General features: G+C 44.5%; 1 protein-coding gene across 9 annotated transcripts in view; it reads right to left on the minus strand.

Moving 5' to 3' along the window:
* Window positions 1-1,985: 1,985 nt before the first annotated feature.
* Window positions 1,986-25,529, minus strand: part of RIPK1 (receptor interacting serine/threonine kinase 1) — a 33,809-nt gene continuing 10,265 nt past the window's right edge. For 4 of the 9 annotated variants that reach the window (XM_086370447.1, XM_086370446.1, XM_086370450.1 and 1 more), the window contains exons 5-11: window positions 24,937-25,165; window positions 22,562-22,711; window positions 19,328-19,404; window positions 14,484-14,574; window positions 12,603-13,166; window positions 4,776-4,928; window positions 1,986-2,904 (exon numbers count right to left, since the gene is read on the minus strand). In XM_086370447.1, the coding sequence (XP_086226573.1) occupies window positions 2,618-2,904; window positions 4,776-4,928; window positions 12,603-13,166; window positions 14,484-14,574; window positions 19,328-19,404; window positions 22,562-22,711; window positions 24,937-25,165 (1,551 nt within the window). In that variant the 3' untranslated portion in view covers window positions 1,986-2,617. Of the gene's footprint in view, window positions 2,905-4,775; window positions 4,929-12,261; window positions 13,167-14,483; window positions 14,575-19,327; window positions 19,405-22,561; window positions 22,712-24,936; window positions 25,166-25,529 lie in introns of all 9 variants that reach the window. The other 5 variants (XR_015152613.1, XR_015152611.1, XR_015152615.1 and 2 more) reach the window with 2 other exon arrangements.

Raw genomic sequence — 25,529 nt, forward strand, 5'->3', positions numbered from 1 at the left:
ACTAGTTATCCTACTGGTCAGCAAAAATGGTAGTGCTGAGGTCTTAGGCTAAGGCTATTGATGTCAACTAATAAAAACCTACTGTTTAACAGAGAACTCAACAGTCTATAAGGACCTAAAGAATCTATAAAAGAATCTAAAAAAGAGTGGATATATGTTTAACATTCACTTTGCTGTACATCTGAAACTAACAAAGCATTATAAATCAACTATACTCCTGTTGGGAGCCACTTTAGGTATTACTGACAAAATGGAGGCACGGCCCCAGCCCCCTCTCCTCATCTCGCAGGCACGGCCCCAGGATGAAGGAGTTAGGCCTTGAGATTCTGACTTGTTCTTTCCTTTCTTTGGTTGAGTTGGCTGGAAAGAATGTTAAGGTGCTTGAGAGAAGCATGAGAAAGCACAAAGCCTTCTACAGTTGTGCCCAGAAAATAATCTATAAAATAACCATTGACATTTGTTCAAGGATCTTTACAAAGAATATCCCAGGATGAGCAAGTAGGCAGCTTGAGGCCATGGGAAGGATTATCATCTGAGACCTGTTTGTGAGGGGAATGTTTATGGCAAAAGAAGTTTGCTGGGTTTAGGATTAATTAGGAATAGCTAGAAGCCTTTTTAGGAGATAATGATCTTAAGATGCTAGGGGCAAACAGGATTTAGAAAGATAAGAAACTGAGGAATGTAGCATGAGTTACAATGTAATCCCAAATTGAGTACAGTAAATCTGGGTGAGGGAAACTAAAAATGTCAAACCTTTGACCTAATGCTTTTGTCAAAGTATAAAAGAGAACCTGAAGCTTGAAATAAACATGTCACTCCGTACTGTGAGTCAGAGGCTACATCATCATCGCCGACACCGTCCATCTCTTCAGGTTGAATCCCTGGCTGCTGGAGCTGGACTCCGGCATACTCCAATAAAAACTAATTTTAAAAATACTATTTTTAAGGACTTCCCTGGTGGTTAAGACTTTGCCTTCCAATGCAAAGGGGTGTGGGTTCAACCCCTGATGGGGGAGATAGGATCCCACATGCCTCTACACCAAAACATAAAAACAGAAGCAATATTGTAACAAATTCAATAGACTTTAAACATGGTCTACATCAAAAAACATCTTTAACTTTTTTGCGCCAGGCACCTAAAATGAGATGCATCATCTTAATTTTAATCCTCACACCTACCTTATGTCCTAGCACCCTATTTACAGATAAACTGAGGCTGGGAAAGGTCAGGAAGCAGGCCCCAGGTGCACAGCCAGAGTGGAACTAATGCCTGCTTGATTTCAGAGGCCTGTGTCTGGATTACACCATAGAACTAGTCCTTCAGTGATTTCTTTGTAATCAGATGCTTCTCACACCTTGACCGTATAGAGACCTATCCTATTGATTACTGTAATTAGAAAAGCTTTTTAAACTATTTAAAATGTCTTGTGAGAAATAACTCCTTTTCGTGTTGCTGAAGATCTAACTTCACCGTGTTGACCCACAGCAAAGATTATCACGACAGCGACAGGCGGGGACTCTGCTGACCAGGGTCTGCGGCCTGGGAGTGGGTGTCACTTACGAGTATCAACCTCAGGGTCTGGATACCTTTCTAGGAGCCAAGAACAGGTTGCCTTCTTTCTCGTATTGTAGTCGGTGTCGTTCCACTTCGTTGATTCCTGCCCAAGACGAGTGTTCTTGTGGCGTTTGGGCCTAGTATCCAAACTCCTCAGGTGTAAACTTAGCCCTCTTCGGTCCAGTGTTTAGACAGTAGGGGCTGAAGGAAAGGCCCCTGAGCCAGGTGTGTGGGACAGCAGTGCTTAGACTCTCGGGCCCGTGGGTGTTGCATTTTGAAAGTCAAAATGCACGGTCAGGAAAGCTCTTTTCTCCCCAGCTTCCCCTCTCCTGCCAGTAGCCAGGTGAAAAGGAAACGCCGACCCACGTGGTAAAGTCACCATGGAGAATCTCACACTGTTTCGTTTATACAAACACATCATTTCAGTGGCTTCTATTTGAGGTACAAAATTTTATTTTAATTAGTCTATTAAAACATTGTCTGCATTTTGCCTCTGACACTGATTAAAACCTGTTTGGAATTTAGAGAACAGTGGTCACAAGGGATCCATCTGGGAAAGGAATCACCCTGCCCCCTCCCACAGCTCAGGACCGTCTCCCCCTCCAGTTTTCCGCTATCCGACTGGATGAGAATTTTTTTTTTTTACTTTGGTTATAACAGGCGCCTATGTGGAGAAGACAGTGTAAAATTAGAAAGCTGATTTAGGTTATGTTCTCCGAATTTTTTTTTTTTCCTTGCTCAAACAAAACTCCCAGAAACCAGAATGAATAGCATGAAGATTATGGGATAATATGAAAGAAAAAAATGATCTTTTCAACTCTCTCCTTTTCAGAGCCCAATTAGGCTTCTTGTTGGGTTGGGCCTTGGCCACGAATAGGTCGTCCTGCGTAGCGGGTGGTTTGCTGTCGGTTCCCTTTTCCATCCTCCAGCTGTGAAAGGCAGGAAGTGATTTTTATGCAGACACAGCACCCCCTGTGTCAGGGAGAAAAGAAGTCCGAGTCGCCGCAGGCAGCAGGCTTTCACTGGGGAGGAGGTGGCCCCGCCGCAGGAGCCCCTGTGGGCTTAGCTCTGGCTGATGCGGATCAAGCAGTTGACCAGGTCTATCCGCGAGCACAGGTAGAGCGCACAGGCCAGCTTTCCCACTGTGGCCCCCTTGCTGCCGGCCCGCATCAGCCACTTTTGGAGCATCTGGTAAACCTTTTCTTTCAGTCCATCTCGCTCATAGTCGTGGTCAATTTCATCGATCTGAGATTCAGAGAAACCCAGCTTACGGGCACAGTTTTTCCAGTGTCTCCCCAGATTCTCCCTGACCGGGTCCAGGTGTTTATCAGTCAGACTAGTGGTATTATCTGCCAAACAAAAGAGGAGAAGGCATTGAGCTATGGCCAGGTGAACATCTGGCTTCAAACACCTGCATAAAGTAGAGAGTACCAGGAGTCAGTAAGAAAGGTTAACTTCCCCACGCTCTGGCTGTCGGCTCCCTGGATGACCCTCACCTGTCCACCAGCCCACGTGAGGACCTGCTTCCTCCTGGGAGCGGCCCCCTCGGCTGCGAGGCTGTTCCGTACCAGCTGAGCCACAGCTCCTGTTTACACTTTCCTGACGTCAAGGGGGAAAACACCATTTTCGTTCCTTTTGGGCCTTTTCTGGTTACATCTGGCCAGAATTAAGGTCACTCAACTCAGGATACCTTCCCCCAGCAGTGTGCATTCCTCTTACTTGGTCCAGGACACTGAGACCACTGCGTGGAAACTCTTTGATTGCACTGTCTTTTCACGGGTGCATTATTTCTGGGCTCATCCTTCCCCTGCCCCACTCAGTCCTCCTTTCTCCTAGAGCCGTAACCCCTCTCTCCCTACTGGTTCCTTCCTCTCAGGCCTTCATAAAAATAATAAAATGAAGCAAACAGAAGTATATAACCACCACACCACCACAAACAAGCCATATTCTGTGATGTTCAGTAAGCGGAATAATAGAGACACCTCATGCCCCCGCAGAACACCCATTCTTTCCTCGGCTCCCGCAGTGCAGCTCTGACCGTCACCACCAGGTGTCAGCCTCCCGGCCAGAGTCTCAGTGCTTCACCAGGAGAGGGACCCTGGGCTCCAGCAGGTTCTCAAAGGTACCCTGTCACCCCAAACCTTAGGAACCTCTGCTCTAGTGCATTAAAGACTGGCTTTGAGAGGATTAGATGGGGCAACCCACTCCAGTATTCTTGCCTGGAAAATCCCATGGACACAGGAGCCTGGCAGGCTACAGTTCAGGGGTCGCAGAGTCGGACACGACTTCACTTTCACTTTGGCCAACTATGGCCTGTGAGCCACACGTGGCCCACTGCATGTCTTAAAGTTTTATTAGAACGTGGCCACACCCATCCGTGCACCTGCTGCCTGAGGCTACTGGTGTGCTGCGGGGTCAGCTGTGCTGTGTGCTCTGCTCAGTCGCTCAGTCCTGTCCGGCTCTGCGGTCCCAGGATTGCAGCCCACCAGGATTCTCTGTCCATGGGGATTCTCTGGGGAAAAAGACTGGAGTGGGTTGCCATGCCCTCCTCCAGGGGATCTTCCCAAACCAGGGATCTGGCCTAGGTCTCCCACACTGCAGGCGAGTTTTTTATCACCTGAGCCACCAGGGAGGCCCTCATGGAAGTGGTGTCAATTGAGGAGCTACAACAGAGATGGCCAGCGAAGCCGGAAACATTTACTCTCTGGCCCTTGATTAAAAAAAGAATGCCAATCCTGGGGTTAATTAGGAAGCTGGGTTCTTAAATCACACCGTTTTTCCCAGGTCGTGTTTTGGGATTAATGTTATGAGGCTGTATAGTGGAACCCCATGTGAGAAAGCCCTCTAATTTTTATTATGCAAGTGCAGCTGAGGGCATAGTCTTCTGTCTTTTACGGAATCCCTTTTGCTGAGGGCCTGATGAGCTCCTGGGTCTGGGCGGCCATGTTGATGATGCTGATGTGTCTAACAGTTCTCTAGACCTTACTATGGGCCAGGCAGTGCGTAAGCGCCTTATTTGCATTGACTCATTTCACTTTCATAGCAAACCCGTGAATTAGATACTCTAATTATGTCCTCGGTACACATAAATAAGTTACAAAGCACTTCTATGGAAATTACATGAGGAGCAATACGGCATCTTCAGGGAGAGTAATCAGAGAAATAATTAGGTGAGAAGGTTCAAGGTTGCTGTAGGATGAGTCCTTCAAGGGCATCTTACCAAAGATAGCTTGGTACTTAGAAGCCGGCTCTTCTTTCAAGTTCATGTATGTGCTGTCGAGCACCGATGAACTCATTCCACCAATCTCCATGTAATTACTGTCGCCAATCTGAATGCCAGAACTGCTGTGTATGGTATATTTTGAAGACTCATCTAATTAGAAAGAAACACACAGAGATTAGTAGTATATCTAGACTGAAAGGAAGAGAAAAAAGTACAGCCTGGTAAAGGGGCAGGACTCTATTCCAAATGCTTAAGTAAAATTATTTATCCTATGCCACCACTTGAAATTTTCTTCTTTAAAAGTTGGCTGAGAGGGAGGAGCCAAGATGGCGGAGGAGTAGGATGGGGAGAACACTTTCTCCCCCACAAATTCATCAAAAGAGCATTTAAACGTCGAGTAAATTCCACAAAACAACTTCTGAATGCCGGCAGAGGACATCAGGCACCCAGAAAAGCAATCCAACTCTTCGAAAGGAGGTAGGAAAAAATATAAAAGACAAAAAAAGAGACAAAAGAGGGAGGGACGGAGTTCCGTCCCGGGAAGGGAGTCTTAAAAAGAGAGAAGTTTCCAAACACCAGGAAACCTTCTCACTGCCGAATCTGTGCCGAGCTTTGGAAGCACAGAGGGCAACATAACAGGGAGAAAAAATAAATAATTAAAACTCGAAGACTGCGAGTCCTACGGTAACTCCCCCAGCGGAGAAGCAGCGCAGACGCCTGCACGCGCCATTAGCAAGCGGGGGCTGGGCAGGGAGGCGCAGCGCGGGCTGCATCGCTTAGAGTAAGAATCTGGCCTGAATACCCTGAGCACTATCTGAGCAAAATAATTTGGGCTAGCAAACCAGACTGTGGGATATCTACCACGCGAAAAGCCAGCCCCAACCTAAGACACCGCCAGGCCCGCGCACGGAACAAAGAACTGAACAGAGATAGCTGGCTGCAGACCTTCCCCCTCCGGTGACAGGCAGCCAGAGCCGGAAGGGGGCAATCGCAGCCCCAGAGAGACATTATCTATAAAACTGTAAGCAGGCTTCTTTGCTAACTAAAACTTCTTGGGGGTCTGGACGGTTAACATCTGCCTGAGAAGGTGCGCCGGTTTTACACCCAGATAACCGAGTGGTGGGGAGGCGATAAGTCACAGCATTGGCGCTCGCCAAACCTGGGAAGAGCACAAAACTCAGGCCCAACTGAGTCTGCGCCTCTGAGGACTACCCGAGTGCCTGAACCTGAGCGGCTTGGACCTGGGAGGTACATGCAGCCCAGGGCCAGCCTCGGATTGTTCCCGGCGGAACAACCTAGAGCCCGAGCGGTGTGGGCAGGGAGGCTACAGGCGCCATGAGCGGGGGCAGACCCAGTGTGGCTGAGGCACTGCGAGCGCACGCCAGTGTTATTTGTTTGCAGCATCCCTCCCTCCCTCCCCACAGCGCGACTGAACAAAGAGAAGAAATACAGCTCCACCCATCAGAACACCGACACAAGCTTCCCTAACCAGGAAACCTTGACAAGCCACCTGTACAAACCCACACACAGCAAGGAAAAGCCACAATAAAGAGAACTCCACAAACTGCCAGAATACAGAAAGGACACCCCAAACTCAGCAATTTAAACAAGATGAAGAGACAGAGGAATAGCCAGCAGATAAAGGAACAGGATAAATGCCCACCAAACCAAACAAAAGAGGAAGAGATAGGGAATCTACCTGATAAAGAATTCCGAATAATGATAGTGAAACTGATCCAAAATCTTGAAATTAAAATGGAATCACAGATAAATAGCATGGAGACAAGGATTGAGAAGATGCAAGAAAGGTTTAACAAGGACCTAGAAGAAATAAAAAAGAGTCAATATATAATGAATAATGCAATAAATGAAATTAAAAACACTCTGGAGGCAACAAATAGTAGAATAACAGAGGCAGAAGATAGGATTAGTGAATTAGAAGATAGAATGGTAGAAATAAATGAATCAGAGAGAATAAAAGAAAAACGAATTAAAAGAAATGAGGACAATCTCAGAGACCTCCAGGACAATATTAAACGCTACAACATTCGAATCATAGGGGTTCCAGAAGAAGAAGACAAAAAGAAAGACCATGAGAAAATACTTGAGGAGATAATAGTTGAAAACTTCCCTAAACTGGGGAAGGAAATAATCACCCAAGTCCAAGAAACCCAGAGAATCCCAAACAGGATAAACCCAAGGCGAAACACCCCAAAACACATATTAATCAAATTAACAAAGATCAAACACAAAGAACAAATATTAAAAGCAGCAAGGGAAAAACAACAAATAACACACAAGGGAATTCCCATAAGGATAACAGCTGATCTTTCAATAGAAACTCTTCAAGCCAGGAGGGAATGGCAAGACATACTTAAAATGATGAAAGAAAATAACCTACAGCCCAGATTATTGTACCCAGCAAGGATTTCATTCAAGTATGAAGGAGAAATCAAAAGCTTCTCAGACAAGCAAAAGCTGAGAGAATTCTGCACCACCAAACCAGCTCTCCAACAAATACTAAAGGATATTCTCTAGACAGGAAACACAAAAACGGTGTATAAGTTCGAACCCAAAACAATAAAGTAAATGGCAACGGGATCATACTTATCAGTAATTACCTCAAACGTAAATGGGTTGAATGCCCCAACCAAAAGACAAAGACTGGCTGAATGGATACAAAAACAAGACCCCTACATATGTTGTCTACAGGAGACCCACCTCAAAACAGGGGACACATACAGACTGAAAGTGAAGGGCTGGAAAAAGATTTTCCATGCAAATAGGGACCAAAAGAAAGCAGGAGTAGCAATACTCATATCAGATAAAATAGACTTTAAAACAAAGGCTGTGAAAAGAGACAAAGAAGGTCACTACATAATGATCAAAGGATCAATCCAAGAAGAAGATATAACAATTATAAATATATATGCACCCAACACAGGAGCACCGCAGTATGTAAGACAAATGCTAACAAGTATGAAAGGAGAAATTAACAATAACACAATAATAGTGGGAGACTTTAATACCCCACTCACACCTATGGATAGATCAACTAAACAGAAAATTAACAAGGAAACACAAACGTTAAATGATACAATAGACCAGTTAGACCTAATTGATATCTATAGGACATTTCATCCCAAAACAATGAATTTCACCTTTTTCTCAAGCGCACATGGAACCTTCTCCAGGATAGATCACATCCTGGGCCATAAAGCTAGCCTTGGTAAATTCAAAAAAATAGAAATCATTCCAAGCATCTTTTCTGACCATAATGCAGTAAGATTAGATCTCAATTACAGGAGAAAAACTATTAAAAATTCCAACATATGGAGGCTGAACAACACGCTGCTGAATAACCAACAAATCACAGAAGAAATCAAAAAAGAAATCAAAATTTGCATAGAAACGAATGAAAATGAAAACACAACAACCCAAAACCTGTGGGACACAGTAAAAGCAGTCCTAAGGGGAAAGTTCATAGCAATACAGGCACACCTCAAGAAACAAGAAAAAAGTCAAATAAATAACCTAACTCTACACCTAAAGCAACTAGAAAAGGAAGAAATGAAGAACCCCAGGGTTAGTAGAAGGAAAGAAATCTTAAAAATTAGGGCAGAAATAAATGCAAAAGAAACAAAAGAGACCATAGCAAAAATCAACAAAGCCAAAAGCTGGTTCTTTGAAAGGATAAATAAAATTGACAAACCATTAGCCAGACTCATCAAGAAACAAAGGGAGAAAAATCAAATCAATAAAATTAGAAACGAAAATGGAGAGATCACAACAGACAACACAGAAATACAAAGGATCATAAGAGACTATTATCAACAATTATATGCCAATAAAATGGACAACGAGGAAGAAATGGACAAATTCTTAGAAAAGTACAACTTTCCAAAACTCAACCAGGAAGAAATAGAAAACCTTAACAGACCCATCACAAGCACGGAAATTGAAACTGTAATCAAAAATCTTCCAGCAAACAAAAGCCCAGGTCCAGATGGCTTCACAGCTGGATTCTACCAAAAATTTAGAGAAGAGCTAACACCTATCCTGCTCAAACTCTTCCAGAAAATTGCAGAGGAAGGTAAACTTCCAAACTCATTCTATGAGGCCACCATCACCCTAATACCAAAACCTGACAAAGATCCCACAAAAAAAGAAAACTACAGGCCAATATCACTGATGAACATAGATGCAAAAATCCTAAACAAAATTCTAGCAATCAGAATCCAACAACACATTAAAAAGATCATACACCATGACCAAGTGGGCTTTATCCCAGGGATGCAAGGATTCTTCAATATCCGCAAATCAATCAATGTAATACACCACATTAACAAATTGAAAAACAAAAACCATATGATTATCTCAATAGATGCAGAGAAAGCCTTTGACAAAATTCAACACCCATTTATGATAAAAACTCTCCAGAAAGCAGGAATAGAAGGAACATACCTCAACATAATAAAAGCTATATATGACAAACCCACAGCAAACATTATCCTCAATGGTGAAAAATTGAAAGCATTTCCTCTAAAGTCAGGAACAAGACAAGGGTGCCCACTTTCACCATTACTATTCAACATAGTTTTGGAAGTTTTGGCCACAGCAATCAGAGCAGAAAAAGAAATAAAAGGAATCCAAATTGGAAAAGAAGTAAAACTCTCACGATTTGCAGATGACATGATCCTCTATATAGAAAACCCTAAAGACTCCACCAGAAAATTACTAGAACTAATCAATGATTATAGTAAAGTTGCAGGATATAAAATCAACACACAGAAATCCCTTGCATTCCTATACACTAATAATGAGAAAACAGAAAGAGAAATTAAGGAAACAATTCCATTCACCATTGCAACGAAAAGAATAAAATACTTAGGAATATATCTACCTAAAGAAACTAAAGACCTATATATAGAAAACTATAAAACACTGGTGAAAGAAATCAAAGAGGACACTAATAGATGGAGAAATATACCATGTTCATGGATTGGAAGAATCAATATAGTGAAAATGAGTATACTACCCAAAGCAATTTATAGATTCAATGCAATCCCTATCAAGCTACCAACAGTATTCTTCACAGAGCTAGAACAAATAATTTCACAATTTGTATGGAAATACAAAAAACCTCGAATAGCCAAAGCGATCTTGAGAAAGACAAATGGAACTGGAGGAATCAACCTACCTGACTTCAGGCTCTACTACAAAGCCACAGTCATCAAGACAGTATGGTACTGTCACAAAGACAGAAATATAGATCAATGGAATAAAATAGAAAACCCAGAGATAAATCCACGCACATATGGACACCTTATCTTTGACAAAGGAGGCAAGAATATACAATGGATTAAAGACAATCTCTTTAACAAGTGGTGCTGGGAAATCTGGTCAACCACTTGTAAAAGAATGAAACTAGAACACTTTCTAACACCATATACAAAAATAAACTCAAAATGGATTAAAGATCTCAACGTAAGACCAGAAACTATAAAACTCCTAGAGGAGAACATAGGCAAAACACTCTCTGACATACATCACAGCAGGATCCTCTATGACCCACCTCCCAGAATACTGGAAATAAAAGTAAAAATAAACAAATGGGACCTAATTAAACTTAAAAGCTTCTGCACATCAAAGGAAACTATTAGCAAGGTGAAAAGACAGCCTTCAGAATGGGAGAAAATAATAGCAAATGAAGCAACGGACAAACAACTAATCTCAAAAATATACAAGCAACTCCTACAGCTCAAATCCAGAAAAATAAATGACCCAATCAAAAAATGGGCCAAAGATCTAAATAGACATTTCTCTAAAGAAGACATACAGATGGCTAACAAACACATGAAAAGATGCTCAACATCACTCATTATCAGAGAAATGCAAATCAAAACCACTATGAGGTACCATTTCACACCAGTCAGAATGGCTGCAATCCAAAAGTCTACAAATAATAAATGCTGGAGAGGGTGTGGAGAAAAGGGAACCCTCTTACACTGTTGGTGGGAATGCAAACTAGTACAGCCACTATGGAGAACAGTGTGGAGATTCCTTAAAAAACTGGAAATGGAACTGCCTTATGATCCAGCAATCCCACTGCTGGGCATACACACTGAGGAAACCAGAAGGGAAAGAGACACGTGTACCCCAATGTTCATCACAGCACTGTTTGTAATAGCCAGGACATGGAAGCAACCTAGATGTCCATCAGCAGATGAATGGATAAGAAAGCTGTGGTACATATACACAATGGAGTATTACTCAGCCATTAAAAAGAATACATTTGAATTAGTTCTAATGAGGTGGATGAAACTGGAGCCTATTATACAGAGTGAAGTAAGCCAGAAGGAAGAACACCAATACAGTATACTAACGCATATATATGGAATTTAGAAAGATGGTAACGATAACCCTGTATACGAGACAGCAAAAGAGACACTGATGTATAGAACAGTCTTATGGACTCTGTGGGAGAGGGAGAGGGTGGGAAGATTTTGGAGAATGGCATTGAAACATGTAAAATATCATGTATGAAATGAGATGCCAATCCAGGTTCAATGCACGATACTGGATGCTTGGGGCTGGTGCACTGGTACGACCCAGAGGGATGGTATGGGGAGGGAGGAGGGAGGAGGGTTCAGGATGGGGAACACATGTATACCTGTGGTGGATTCATTTTGATATTTAGCAAAACTAATACAATTATGTAAAGTTTAAAAATAAAATAAAATTAATTATAAAAAAAAAAAAAAGTTGGCTGAATCATCTCACATCCATTAGGTTGGAAACTATCAAAAATACAGAAAACAACCAGTGTCAGCAAGGATGTGGAGAAACGAACCTCTGTGCGCTGCTAGTGGGAATAGAAAAAGATGCAGCCACTGTGGTAACCAGTGGTGGTTCCTCAAAAAGTTAAAAAAAACTGCCATACGATGCAGGAATTCTACTTGTATATGCCCCAAAGAACTGAAAGCAGGGTCTTAATCCGATATCTATACACACATGTTCGTAGCATTATTCCTAACAGCCAAAAAGTGGAAGCTATCCAAGTGTCCGTCAACAGATGAACAGATAAACAAAATGTGGTCCATTTTGGATGGACCACATAATAATAATGCATTACTATTTAGCCTTAAAATAAGGGAATAATGGCACATGATGTAGCATGGATGAACCTTGAGGACACTCTTCAGTGAAGTAAGCCAGTTACAAAAGGACAAATGCCATACAACTCTACTTATATGAGGTCCCAGAGTCATCAAATTTGTAGAGACAGAAAGCGGAAGGTTGACTGCCTGGGGCTGGGAAGGAGGGAGAAAGGGGAGTTAGTGTCTAACGGGGACAGGTTCAGTTTGGGAAGAAGGAAGAGTTCTGGAGGGGATGGTTGCCCAACAATGTGGTTTTCATCACAAATGGTAGTCTCTGGTCTAGACGAGATAAAGGATGAACGTGTCTGAGACTTACTTCTTACCTTCAGAAAACAGCAAGCAAGTGAAAGAATACAGGCAGTTACTTCCCCTTACATCAGAGCCAGGACACAGTGGACTACTGAGATTCGGCTTAGAGCGGAGGACGCCTCCTGGAGGCCAGGCTCTGTCACCCCGCACGTGTGGGTAGCTGCCTGAAGCCCACCTGAACAGACAGCCTAGGCTGAGGGGTCTGATGAGACTATTCCGGGGTGGCAAGGTGCGTCTGGCGGCTGAAGACTCCAAACAGCTTGACCTTTGTTACCTTCTAGTTTCTGACAGAGTAGTGGCTGGCTTTATTTTCAGGAAAATTTAAAAGAACAGTGTGACTCCAAGGCCCATTTACCTCTTGATGGCAAGGAGGTGAATGGAATGGTGGGTGTGTTCCCCAGGAGGTTGGTCTCAGGCACTGGAGTTTTATACAGGCTTGGCATGTGGCCTGGGTTTGGCCCATACCAAACTCGTGGACTCATGGTCCCCAGGTCCAGCGGTCTCACTCCAAGCGGATGAAATGATCCATCTCTCCAGTATGGTGACTGGGGTTGGCTGCTTAGCCCCGCTGGCTGCTGGGCTGCACTGGTGTGACTCATCACACCAGGGTAAGCGAGGCCTTTTATCCCTGGGCTCTGAGCATTCTCATAAGGTCTCTGTTGTGCAAAAGGGTCATGGGAGACCCTGCGTCTCCTCTCCTCCTCACTGCTGTAAGCCATGTTTGGTCTGGGCTGCTCTTTTGTACGCCTGTCCATGCGGCTGCCATAAAGGTGGTAGTTGGCCTCTTCCTGGAGTTTACTGTGCAGCAGGAAGTCATTCTCCTCCGGCTGGTGATCTGGGGCGGGAGCAAACCAGGACTCCTCCACGGGACCCATGCCGAAGCCCTGTGAGCTGTGCAGTGAACTGGGCTGTTCTGTGGCTGGAAAGAAATGACCAGCATCGGAAAGAGCATCATGGAACACTAAGAAGTAAAACAGACCCCGAGCACCATCGGGAATCTGCACCTCGGACAAGAGACTGAAAACTCTGAGAACAAATAAAGAGCATTTACTAGTTGGTCTTCCTCCTAGTTGCATAGGTAGTGAGTGGTTGTCCTGCTGGTGGTGAGACAGCACAAGAAAAGTTATAACCAAGCAGCAGAAAAGCAGGTGTTGTAGGAATGACTAAGGAAGAAAGGGACTTGTGTTGGAGCAGAGAAAGTGTCTCCTTGGTGTGATGAGGGCTGGAAAATGAGAACGGCAGCAGCTCTGGGCTAAGCATTTCCGTGGGTTCTTTTATTCTTTAAAAGCCCTGTAAGACTAGGAGTGGGCTTCCCGGGTGGTGCTGGTGGTAAAGAACCCGCCTGCCAGTGCAGGAGATGCAAGAGACGCGGGTTCGATCCCTGGGTCAGGAAGATCCCCTGGAAGAGGAAATGGCAACCCACTCCAGTATACTTGCCTAGAGAATCCCATGGACAGAGGAGCCTGGCAGACTACAGTCCACAGGGTTGCAAAGAGTCAGACACGACTGAAGTGACTTAGCACAAAAGACCAGGAGCAATTATTACCATAATGATGGATGAGGCTCACAAGAAGTTGAGTAATTTGCCCCAGAACAGACAACTGATGAGTGGCTTTAATTTCTGAGACTCTGCTTTCCCTTTTGTGACAATGAGAAAAGCACCCCTGCTTGACTCTGAGGCCAGCCTCTCTGCACGTCCTCTGGATGTGCCCGTCCCTGACCTTCTCGAGGACTTTGCTCCTGCCTGTGTTCTTTCTTTTTCATGAACTGTCACCTCCTCCCTATCAGATATATTATGTGTCCCTATCAGAGTATGTGTTCAGGATACTTGATGATTTTGGTGAACCTGTTGTTACCCAGTATTTCAAATACATGTATCTTGAAAGTGAATGTTGCTCAGTCGTGTCTGACTCTTTGCAACCCCATAGACTATACAGTCCGTGGAATTCTCCAGGCCAGAATACTGCAGTGGGTAGCCTTTCCCTTCTCCAGGGGATCTTCCCAACCCAGGGATCGAACCAGGGTCTCCTGCACTGCAGGCGGATTCTTTACCAACTGAGCTATCAGGGAAGCCCATATGTATCTTAACTCCAAATATACTATTAATTCCTTTAAGATAGGCGTTAAATTTTACAGCTTCTTTTTCTCATACAATTTCAAATAACATTTTACGCAGTTGTGTGAGTGAACGAGCAAACAAGTAAATAAATAGATTTTCAATCACAATATAAGTTACCTGAATTTGACCTGCTTGGAGCTATTGCCACACAGTCAATTTGGAGAGACTTCATTCTCTTTACAATTTCATTTTGGCCTGGAAACTCTTTCTAAAATTAAGAGCATAAAAACACACTTTAGGTAAACAGCAGAAAATAGTTCCAAAAAATTTTTACAAGAATGAATTTTTCAGAAGGTAGAAATATCACATAGTTCTTACAAGCAGTGAATATTAAAAAAAAATAAATGAACTTTTTTTCCTAAATAGCCACAACAATCTTAAAAAGATTCCTGATTTCAAAACTCACTACGTGGCTACAGTAATCAAACAGTGTGGTATTGGACTAAGGAAAGACATATAGACCAACGAATATAATGAAACCAAAATAAACCCTTGCATATAAAGCTGATTGATGAAAAAAATTTTTTTTATTATTATTTATCACGACTGAGCAACTGAGCACTCACATGTACAGAGTCATGCTCTGTGGTTTTGCGATTTATTTTTTCACTTACAATAAGTCTTGAAGATCTTTCCATTTCATTTGTTAGTTTCCACCACTCCTAAATGATTATATAGTTACTATCAGACCAGATCAGATCAGATCAGTTGCTCAGTCATGTCCGACTCTTTGTGACCCCATGAATCGCAGCACGCCAGGCCTCCCTGTCCATCACCAACTCCCGGAGTTCACTGAGACTCATGTCCATCGAGTCAGTGATGCCATCCAGCCATCTCATCCTCTGTCGTCCCCTTCTCCTCCTGCCCCCTATCCCTCCCAGCATCAGAGTCTTTTCCAATGAGTCAACTCTTCACATGAGATAGCCAAAGTACTGGAGTTTCAGCTTTAGCATCAGTCCTTCCAAAGAAATCCCAGGGCTGATCTCCTTCAGAATGGACTGGTTGGATCTCCTTGCAGTCCAAGGGGCTCTCAAGAGTCTTCTCCAACACCACAGTTCAAAAGCATCAATTCTTCGGCGTTCAGCCTTCTTCACAATCCAACTCTCACATCCATACATGACCACAGGAAAAACCATAGCCTTGACTAGATGAACCTTTGTTGGCAAAGTAATGTCTCTGCTTTTGAATATGCTATCTAGGTTGGTCACAACTTTCCTTCCAAGGAATAGGCGTCTTTTAATTTCATGGCTGTAGTCACCATCTGCAGTGATTTTGGAGCCCAGAAAAATAAAGTCTGACACTGTTTACTAACCATAACTTCATGCAAATATGGGCTCAATAAAGGACAGAAATGGCATGGACCTAACAGAAGCAGAAGATATTAAGAAGAGGTGGCAGGAATACACAGAAGAACTGTACAAAAAAGATCATAACCCAGATAATCATGAAGGTGTGATCATTCACACTCACCTAGAGCCGGAATCCTGGAATGTGAAGTCAAGTGGGCCTTAGGAAGCATCACTATGAATAAAGCTAGTGGAGGTGATGGAATTCCAGTTGAGCTATTTCAAATTCTAAAAGATGATGCTGTGAAAGTGTTGCACTCAATACGTCAGCAAATTTGGAAAACTCAGCAGTGGCCACAGGACTGGAAAAGGTCAGTTTTCATTCCAATCCCAAAGAAAGGCAATACCAAAGAATGCTCAAACTACTGCACAATTGCACTCATCTCACATGCTAGTAAATGCTCAAAATTCTCCAAGCCAGGCTTCAGCAATACGTGAACCGTGAACTTCCAGATGTTCAAGCTGGTTTTAGAAAAGGCAGAGGAACCAGAGATCAAATTGCCAACATCTGCTGGATCATCGACAAAGTAAGAGAGTTCCAGAAAAACATCTATTTCTGCTTTATTGACTATGCTAAAGCCTTTGACTGTGTGGATCACAATAAACTCTGGAAAATTCTGAAAGAGATGGGAATACCAGACCATCTGACCTGCCTCTTGAGAAATTTGTATGCAGGTCAGGAAGCAACAGTTAGAACTGGACATGGAACGATAGACTGGTTCCAAATAGGAAAAGGAGTATGTCAAAGCTGTATATTGTCACCCTGCTTATTTAACTTCTATGCAGAGTACATCATGAGAAATGCTGGGCTGGAGGAAGCACAAGCTGGAATCAAGATTGCCGGGAGAAATATCAATAACCTCAGATATGCAGATGATACCACCCTTGTGGCAGAAAGTGAAGAAGAACTAAAGAGCCTCTTGATGAAAGTGAAAGAGGAGAGTGAAAAAATTGGCTTAAAGCTCAACATTCAGAAAACTAAGATTATGGCATCCGGTCCCATCACTTCATGGCAGATAGATGGGGAGACAGTGGCTGACTTTATTTTTCTGGGCTCCAAAATCACTGCAGATGGTGACTGTAGCCATGAAATTAAAAGACACTTGCTCCTTGGAAGGAAAGTTATGACCAACCTAGACAGCATATTAAAAAGCAGAGACATTACCAACAAAGGTCCATCTAGTCAAGGCTATGGTTTTTCCAGTAGTCATGTATGGATGTGAGAGTTGGACTATAAAGAAAGCTGAGCGCAGAAGAATTGATGCTTTTCAACTGTGGTGTTGGGGAAGACTTGAGAGCCCCTTGGACTGCAAAGAGATCCAACCAGTCCATCCTAAAGAAGATTAGTCCGGGGTGTTCACTGGAGGGGCTGATGTTGAAGCTGAAACTCCAATACTTTGGCCACCTAATGTGGAGAGCTAACTCATTTGAAAAGACCGTGATGCTGGGAAAGATTGAGGGCAGGAGGAGAAGGGGACGACAGAGGATGAGAGTTGGATGGCATCACCGACATGGGTTTGGGTGGACTCCAGGAGTTGGTGATGGACACAGAGGCCTGGCGTGCTGTGGTTCATGGCATTGCAAACAGTCAGACGTGACTGAGTGACTGAAGTGAACTGAAGCATAACTTAGTACATCTACTTAGAAATATTTGGGTGATTTCCAAATTTATATATTTCCAAATTTTAAGTCTCACAAAGGTGCAAACATCTGAAGCTAAATCTTTGAGCATACACGTGAACAGGATAGATTACTAAGCAGAGCTGCAGCAAAAGTTCATGCTTAAAAGTCTGATAGATGCTTCACATTTCAATAAACTTTACCAACTTACATTGTTACTAATACTGCATGAAAGTGTCTGTTACTTTGCATTTTCACCAACACTTGATGTATCAGTCTTTCAAAACTCTTGTTGATCTAATGGATGAAAAATTATAATGAATTCACTTTGCTTTTCTGTTAGTGAAACCACATATCTTTTGCAATCTTTATCGTCCATTGGTGGATTCAACTTGTTTACATTTTGTTCAGGATTTTCAAAACCACATTGTTAAGCGAAATCATTGTGTAGTTTTCCTTTCTTGTATCTGCCTTTCAGGTTTGGGAATCAAGGTTATGCTCATCTCATAAAAGTTGCCTCTTCTGTTATCCAGACAAGTTGTATAACATCGGGGTAACTTCTTCACTGAATATTCGACAGAAATTGCTGATTAAGTTATGTGGTTGTGGAATTTTCTTGTAAGACTGCTTAACTCTCTTTTAATAGTTATAGGAATATTCAGGTTTTCTGTCTCTAGTTGAGCCGGTTTCTCTAAATTACACAGCTGATCCTTGAACAGAGGAATCGGGGCACTCACCTCTCTCACAGCCGGAAATCCAAATACATCTTTACAGCCGGCCCTTGGTATTTGTCGTTCCATGTCACAAATTCGACCAAGTGACGATCATGTAGTACGTGTTTATTGAGAAAAATCTGAGTATAAGTGGACCATGCAGTTCAAATCTGTGTTGTTCAAAGGCCAACAGACTTCAGGCTATCATCTTTCTGGTGAAATGAAGCTTTTATCATCGTGAGATATCCCTGAGCGCTGCGCTCATGCTTTTCTGCTTTAGCAACTGCCTTCCTCGATGTCCTTGTGATTGCTTCCTTGGTTTGCACCGGGTACCTCTCTGTTACAGTGTAGGTGTCCCTCAAAAGTCTGGCAGTTCTTGACTGTCTGATTGCGTGTGTGTATCTGTATGTATTTTAAAACCTCTGTTTCCTGCCTGTTTTATTTAGCGCAGTCTCTCTCCCATGATAAGAGCAATATGGTAAGACTTAGGACAATAGCTTGTTTCCCGAGCATGTGAGTGGGGGAAGTCTCTGCTCCTCTTGGCTGGTTAGCTGGCTACGGTCTCTGACAAACCTCTGTGATCCCGGGAAGGGTCTGCTCCCATCTGCTGCTCAGCACGGAGGGGCTGGGGGGAAGAGTCAACTTCTGAAACAAACACAAGCATGGCTCCCAGGTGACAATGCCCGCCAACGTGCCAGGTGAGATCTGTTCCTCTATACGCTGACCTAAGACTTCCTCCTCCAGGACTTCTTGAGTATTATGTTTGAGTTGGCCTTTTAAAACTTTTTTCCTGTTATATGTCTCAAAAGATATTTCTGTTGGCGTTTTAATCTTTCAAGAATTCTTCAAAATGACTGACCCACCTATGGTTACTTTCCACCCTATTCCAGTGATGCTGTGCTTATCTTTTTCCATATTGCTAGATATATTTTCCTCTCACTTCATTTGTTTTGACAGAGGAATGGGTCCAGTAATGCTAACTTGATGATACCTGCATAAAACTGCTAATTTTGTTTTTTTGTGGTTACCAAGCTGTGCTTTCTGTTGTTCTTAGTCACTCAGTTGTGTCCGACTCTGGAACCTCATGGACTGCAGCCCACCAGGCGCCTCTGTCCATGAGGATTCTCCAGGTAAGAGTACTGAAGTGGGTTGCCATGCCCCCCCTACAGGGGAACTTCCCAGTTCCCCAGCTGCTTAGCTCGAATCTCAGTAGTAAAGTGTAATGCTTTGGTTTTCATGACTGATACGGTATTTGCTTTAATGCAGCTGGTATGTCACCCACCTTTAAACTCTTCACATCCTCTTCTACATAGTCTTCCAATTGATTTGAATAAAAAGGCCTAAATTTTTCTTCAATGCCTATACGTAAAAAAAAAAAAAAAAAGCACTTTAAAATTTCTTAAGTATTTTCTAAAAATTTAGATATTAAGAGTCTATTATCTTTGAATTACGTGCCTTAATCTGTGGGCAAAGCAACAGAATAAAACTTTAAATCACTTTCATAAATAGATAAGACTAATTTCTATGCAGACAGAACGAAGGCTGGGATACCACTGGAAGGAAACCAAGGGCTCCTGCCCAACACAATGCAGCTTTAGGTAGTTGCTCTGCTGCAGCACAAGGCCCTGCCTAAGAGGGCTAATATCCAGATGATAAAGGAAGGGTGGGCTCCTTGTTTGTCCCTCTGGCATCAGAGGTGATCCAGGATGGAATACGCAGGGTAGGGATCTGGTGTAAAGAGTCAGAGAAACAAGGTAATGGAGGAGAGACAGCCGTTCAGCAAATGGCGGTGGAACAGGGCAAAAAGGAAAAACCAAAATTCAGCCTAAACCTCACACCTCATACAAAAATTAACTCGACATGGATCACGGTATTTTCCCAATAAGACATTAAATAAATGGCAAGAAAAGAAACCAAATATTTAGTTCTGTGCTGTCATTCCTTCACTGGCAATAATGAATTTTCCTTGACAATCATTAAAAAAAAAAAGAACTTAACACAGACTTAAATGTAAAACTCTTAAGATTTTCAGAAAAAAAAAGGGAAGAAAGTATTTTGGATCTAATCCTGACAGTGTCCTCAGACTTGACACCAAAATTATCATCCACAACAGGAGAGATTAATGAAGAAGACTTCATCAAAATAAAAACTTTCAGTCTATGAAAGATCCTGAGAAGAGAATGGAAAAAAAAATACCAAGCTCCAGACTGGGAGAAGCTAACTGAAAATCACATGTCCAAGAAAGGAACACTATATGGCACATACAGAGAACACTCTACATTCAACAATGAGAAGACAAAATCCAATTAGAAAGTGGGCAAAAGACACAGAGCGACACTGCGCCGTGGAAGAGACACAGATGGCAGAGACACCCGCGAGAAGATGCCCACCGTCACTGGGCACTGGGGAGATGAAGCCAGAGCCACACTGAGCTATCACTACGTACCTATCAGAGGCTACCTTAACGAGCAGCAGCACCACCAAGTGCTGGTAAGGGTGTAGAGAAGTTGGGTCACTTGCACGTAGCTGGTGAGAATATAAAATGGCACAGCCTCTCTGGAAAACAGTTGGCAGGGTTTTGGTTTTTTTTTTTTGGCCATGCTGCACAGCTTTTGGGATCTTACTTAGTTCTCCAGCAAGGGATTGAACCTGGGTCTCTGGCAGTGACAGCAAAGAGTCCTAACCACTGGACAGCCAGGGAATACCCAGATTGGCAGTTTCTTTAAAAAAAAAAAAAAAAAAAAACTAAACATGAAACCACCTATGACTTACTTACTTAACTCCTGGGTACTTACTCTAGAGAAATATTTACATTCACACGAACACCTGTGACGTGAGTATCCCCAGCAGCTTTACTCCTGTGAATGGCAGCAGGAGGGACCCTTGTGGAGATGGTGGTGTGTTGAATCTGACTGTGTCAGGGTCAGTATTCCAGCTGTGGTGTGTACTGAGTCTGGCCAGATGTGATCCTTGGAGGAAGCCAGGTAAAGGGTACACGGGATGTCTGCATTATTTCTTACAACTGCATATAGGTCTACAATTATCTCAGAAGCAGAATTTCAGTTTAAAAAGGTGAAAAAGGCATGAGAAGAAACCAAGCCAGGACAAGATTCAGGCTGACTGAGTAAGAAAGCAACTGAATCAATCACCCCATAACCCTCTCATGGGAGTGGCTGGTGGGGTTTCAAATCGGTTTCCTCAAAGCAGAAATACGAGCACAGAACCCCCTGCAGGCTCCTAAGTTCCTTCCTGCTCTTTGTTTCTTCCTGACCCAATTTTCTCTTTCCCTCTGCCTCCAGGACCTTAGTAAGGCCCTAGGTGACAAAGGGGGATGACAAGAGGTACACGGATGTGACAAACTCCAGTCCCTTTCCTTCTCCTCTTGCTCTCAGCCCGATGCAGATGGCAAATAACACTTCCAGAGATGCCAGCCACACAGGAAGGAACCGAGATCAAAGAAGCTAAGAAGTCAGACGGCCGGGAAGCACCACAGCATCCGGCAGCAGGTGACTGGACAGACACGGTGCGGTCCTCACACTGCGGAACACCGCTCAGCAGGAAACAGGGAGGAGATCCTGACAGGATATGACCTGGAGGAACCCTGGACACTGTGCTCAGTGAACCAGCCAGTCACGACAGCACAACACTGTGGGATTCTGCCTACATGGGGGACCCCGCAAAGCCAAGTTCACAGAGACAGACAGGACGGCGGCAGCTGCCAGGGGCTGGGAGCGGGTGGGGAGTCAGTGTTCAGACAGGAGGGTGGCGGCTTCCAGGGGCTGGGAGCAGGTGGGGAGTCAGTGTGAACGGGTACGGTTTCAGGTGGGGAAGGTGAAGACGCTGTGAATGTGCTAAATGCCACTGAACTGCAGTGCTGGAGGAGACTCTTGAGAGTTCCTTGGGCTGCAAGGAGATCCAACCAGTCAATCCTAAAGGAAATCAGTCCTGAATATTCATTGGAAGGACTGATGCTGAAGCTGAAGCTGAAGCTCCAGTACTTTGGCCACCTGATGCGAAAAACTGACTCACTGGAAAAGGCCCTGATTCTGGGAAAGATTGAAGGCAGGAGGAGAAGAGGACAACAGAGGGTGAGATGGTTGGATGGCATCACCGACTCGATGGACATGAGTTTGAGCAAGCTCTGGGAGCTGGTGATGGACAGTAAAGCCTGGCGTGCTGCAGTCTGTGGGGTTGCAAAGAGTTGGACAGAACTGAACTGAACTGAACTGAACACCTAAAATTGATTACAGTGGTAAATTGTGTGTCACGTATATTTTAATACAATTAAACAAATTTAACTATGGGGGAAAATACCACCAAGAAACAAAAGGACCTTGTATGCCTTCATGCTTGGGAGAGGGATGGCAACTTTTCTTTGAACAAAGCCTTTGGAATCTAGAAAATCAGTTTGAAATCAGGAGTGGAACTCGGTTTCCTAAAAACTCCAAGTACCGCCCGTCAGCCTCTCACTAGGAAGACATGGGAGGGAGGCGGTGCCCGCACGGAGGGGACTCACCCGCGAACGTGGGCCGGTTGTCCGGGTTCACCTCCCAGCACTGCCTCATGATGTCAATAACCTCCCGCGGGCAGAACTCAATGATGTCCTCCACGTCTGGCCTGTTCCCAGACTTGATGCACAGTATCAGCTGCTGCTCACAGATGGCGTCTACAGAGCAAATGGAAAGAAGAGCTGAGACGTTCAGGTCCCACTCCTCTCAGGCAGGGAGATGACAGAACCTGGACCAGGCCACTGATCTCTCACGGTTATACCAGGGAGGGGCAGAATGCCCTGGGACGATAAACAGACCTGTTCCTCCCCAGAGACGATCAAAGAGAGGAAAGGCAGATTATTGGCAAAGCTGTCTCCTGGCAGACGACTGAATATGTAAATAAAGCCGTGACACACTCCAGATTTTAATACAGAGACAAACAGCAGACAGCGGTTGCGCTGAAGGAGCTCGTTAGTAAGAGTGACTTAAAATTCAGAGCGATACTGGCTGTTCAAGAAGTAAGCACAGAGGGCTCTGGTGGCAGGACCACTACTGGAAGGTCAGAAAAGGCTTTGCTGGGTCCAAAAGGATAAACAGGGTCATCCAGGTAAAGAACTGGGAAGGAAGAGGTCAGAAAAGGCTTTGCTGGGTCCAAAACGATAAACAGGGTCATCCAGGTAAAGAACTGGGAAGGAAGAGGTCAGAAAAGGCTTTGCTGGGTCCAAAAGGATAAACAGGGTCATCCAGGTAAAGAACTGGGAAGGAAGAGGTCAGAAAAGGCTTTGCTGGGTCCAAAAGGATAAACAGGGTCATCCAGGTAAAGAACTGGGAAGGAAGAGGTCAGAAAAGGCTTTGCTGGGTCCAAAACGATAAACAGGGTTATCCAGGTAAAGAACTGGGAAGGAAGATTCAGAGAGGAAGATTCCAGGCCAACAAAGCAGGATCTGAATAGGTTGGGAGTTGCAGAAATCAAGATGTATCTGGAAATTATGACCAGCTCAGTGTAACTGGGCATGTTGGCTGAGGCAAGGGAGGGAAGGAACAGCTTAGCCAAATCAGAGAGGGCCCTGTGCTCCATACTGAGAGGTTTGAACTTGATCCCGAATGTCAAGGGTATCTTGGAAGGATCTTAAACAGATGATTGAGAGGCCTGATCGGCCTGTTTGATGGCAGTGTGAGCGAGCGGTGGTGGCACGAGGAGCCTGCCACAGAGGGTGTGAACTGGACAGGGTCCTCTGGGGACAGAGAGATGCGGATGCATCTTGAATCTGATATGCCCGGAGGTCACAGTTTCCGGCCATGCTGTGCAGCTTGTAGGATCTTAGTTCCCTGACCAGGGACTGAATCCCAGCCCTCAGCAATGGAAGTGTGAGTTCCAACCACTGGACCACCAGGGATTCCCAAATTCACAGGTTTCTATGTCTGATTGATGTAGGAGGGCAAGGCTGAGTCTGGAGACTGAGGTTCTTGGTTGGGCAGCTTGGTTGGTGGATGGTAACGCCATTTTCTGGATGTAAGAGCAGAGCTGAGTGAGCCACTCGGGCAGCATGGAAAACATGGGTTAGTTTTGGGGGATACTGCTTTGGGGGGTCCTCTGGTACGTGGACTGGATCTAACAGATAGGAGGATGTCCAGGCCACCACTAGGGGTTTGAGCAGCAAAGAGGGGATTGAATCCTGGAAGCTGACAGTCACCCAGGAAGAGCAGGCAGGAGAAGGGCCATTAGTTCAGGTTCTTAACACACTGACCTGGAGAATGAAATGGCACCCCACTCCAGTATTCTTGCCTGGAAAACCCCATGGACAGAGGAGCCTGGCAGGCTACAGTCCATGGGGTCGCAGAGGGTTGGACACGACTGAGCGACTTCACTTTAACACAGTGAAGAACAGCTACTTATGTACCTGTTCTCCTGCACAAACCCTGTCTTTCTCATCTTTATAGACTGAGTTCCCAGTAAAGAGCCCACAGTAAGTACTGAAAATAAACAATTCCTGAATGGAGGGGTGTGTCGATGGATGAAAGTATGGAGTGTGTGCCCTGAAAGTCCTCACAAGGACCGAGCAAGCCTTCCTGTCCGGGAGGAAGCCTGGATTGTTGAGCACCCTGCAAGCTGAGATGCACTACCCGAGCTCCGACCTGTCCTATGGCCCCCGGCTCCTAAATCGAGATTACTATCCATCCCACAAATGCTTGCCGAGTACCCACTACATTCCGCGTGTAGGTACCGGGGGAAGAGCAGGGAGTGGGTGAGATGCCGTCCCGGCCTTTGTGGAGCTCACAGTCCGGTGGGTGAGACAGACGTTGAACAAACAGTGATAAACCTCCACGACCTCACTGCACGCTGTTACCCCACTGACAACTCCCATCAGCCCCCAGGCCCCCTCCTCTATCAATGCCTTACTCTCGTATGGCTCCTTGTTGGCGAAGATCGCCCAGAGCACGATGGCAAAGCTGAACACGTCGGACTTCTCGGAGGGCCTGGAGTTGACGTCGTTCAGGTGCTCAGGGGCCATGTAGTGCAGCGTGCCACCGCTCTTCCCGGCACTGCCGCCCGCCTTCCGCTGCTCATTGTGCTCCTCCTTCGTCAGCTTGCTCCACGTCTTGAAGGAAGCGACGCCGAGGTCAGCTATCTGCAGGAGAGCAAACCAACGGGATGCTCCTGTGACGGCAGCAAGCAAATCAGAGCTGTCTTTAAATTGGGGGCTTATCTAGTAGATGAAGGGACTGTAACATTTGCAGAAACGGCTGCCCCGGACAGGTTTAAAACAGCTACCTCTGAACAAACTAGTAGAAAACATATGTCCTCAGACGTCTGGAAAATCTCCCATAAGAAAGTCTGTGTGAAATTCTGGTGTCTCGATTCTTACGCAATATCTGGGGGTGGGGGGTGGTGGTTGATGGGGAGAAAAGCAGAAGATATTCCTGAGAAGAACAACAACTAGACATGTTTACTCTAACTCCTCACTTATTCTGCATGTTTTCTGTTGGTTCTGA

The sequence above is a fragment of the Bos grunniens genome, chromosome 23, assembly GCF_055505025.1.
Source record: "Bos grunniens cultivar Pamir isolate PY7600 chromosome 23, Bosgru_T2T1.0, whole genome shotgun sequence".
Lineage (NCBI taxonomy): Eukaryota > Metazoa > Chordata > Mammalia > Artiodactyla > Bovidae > Bos > Bos grunniens.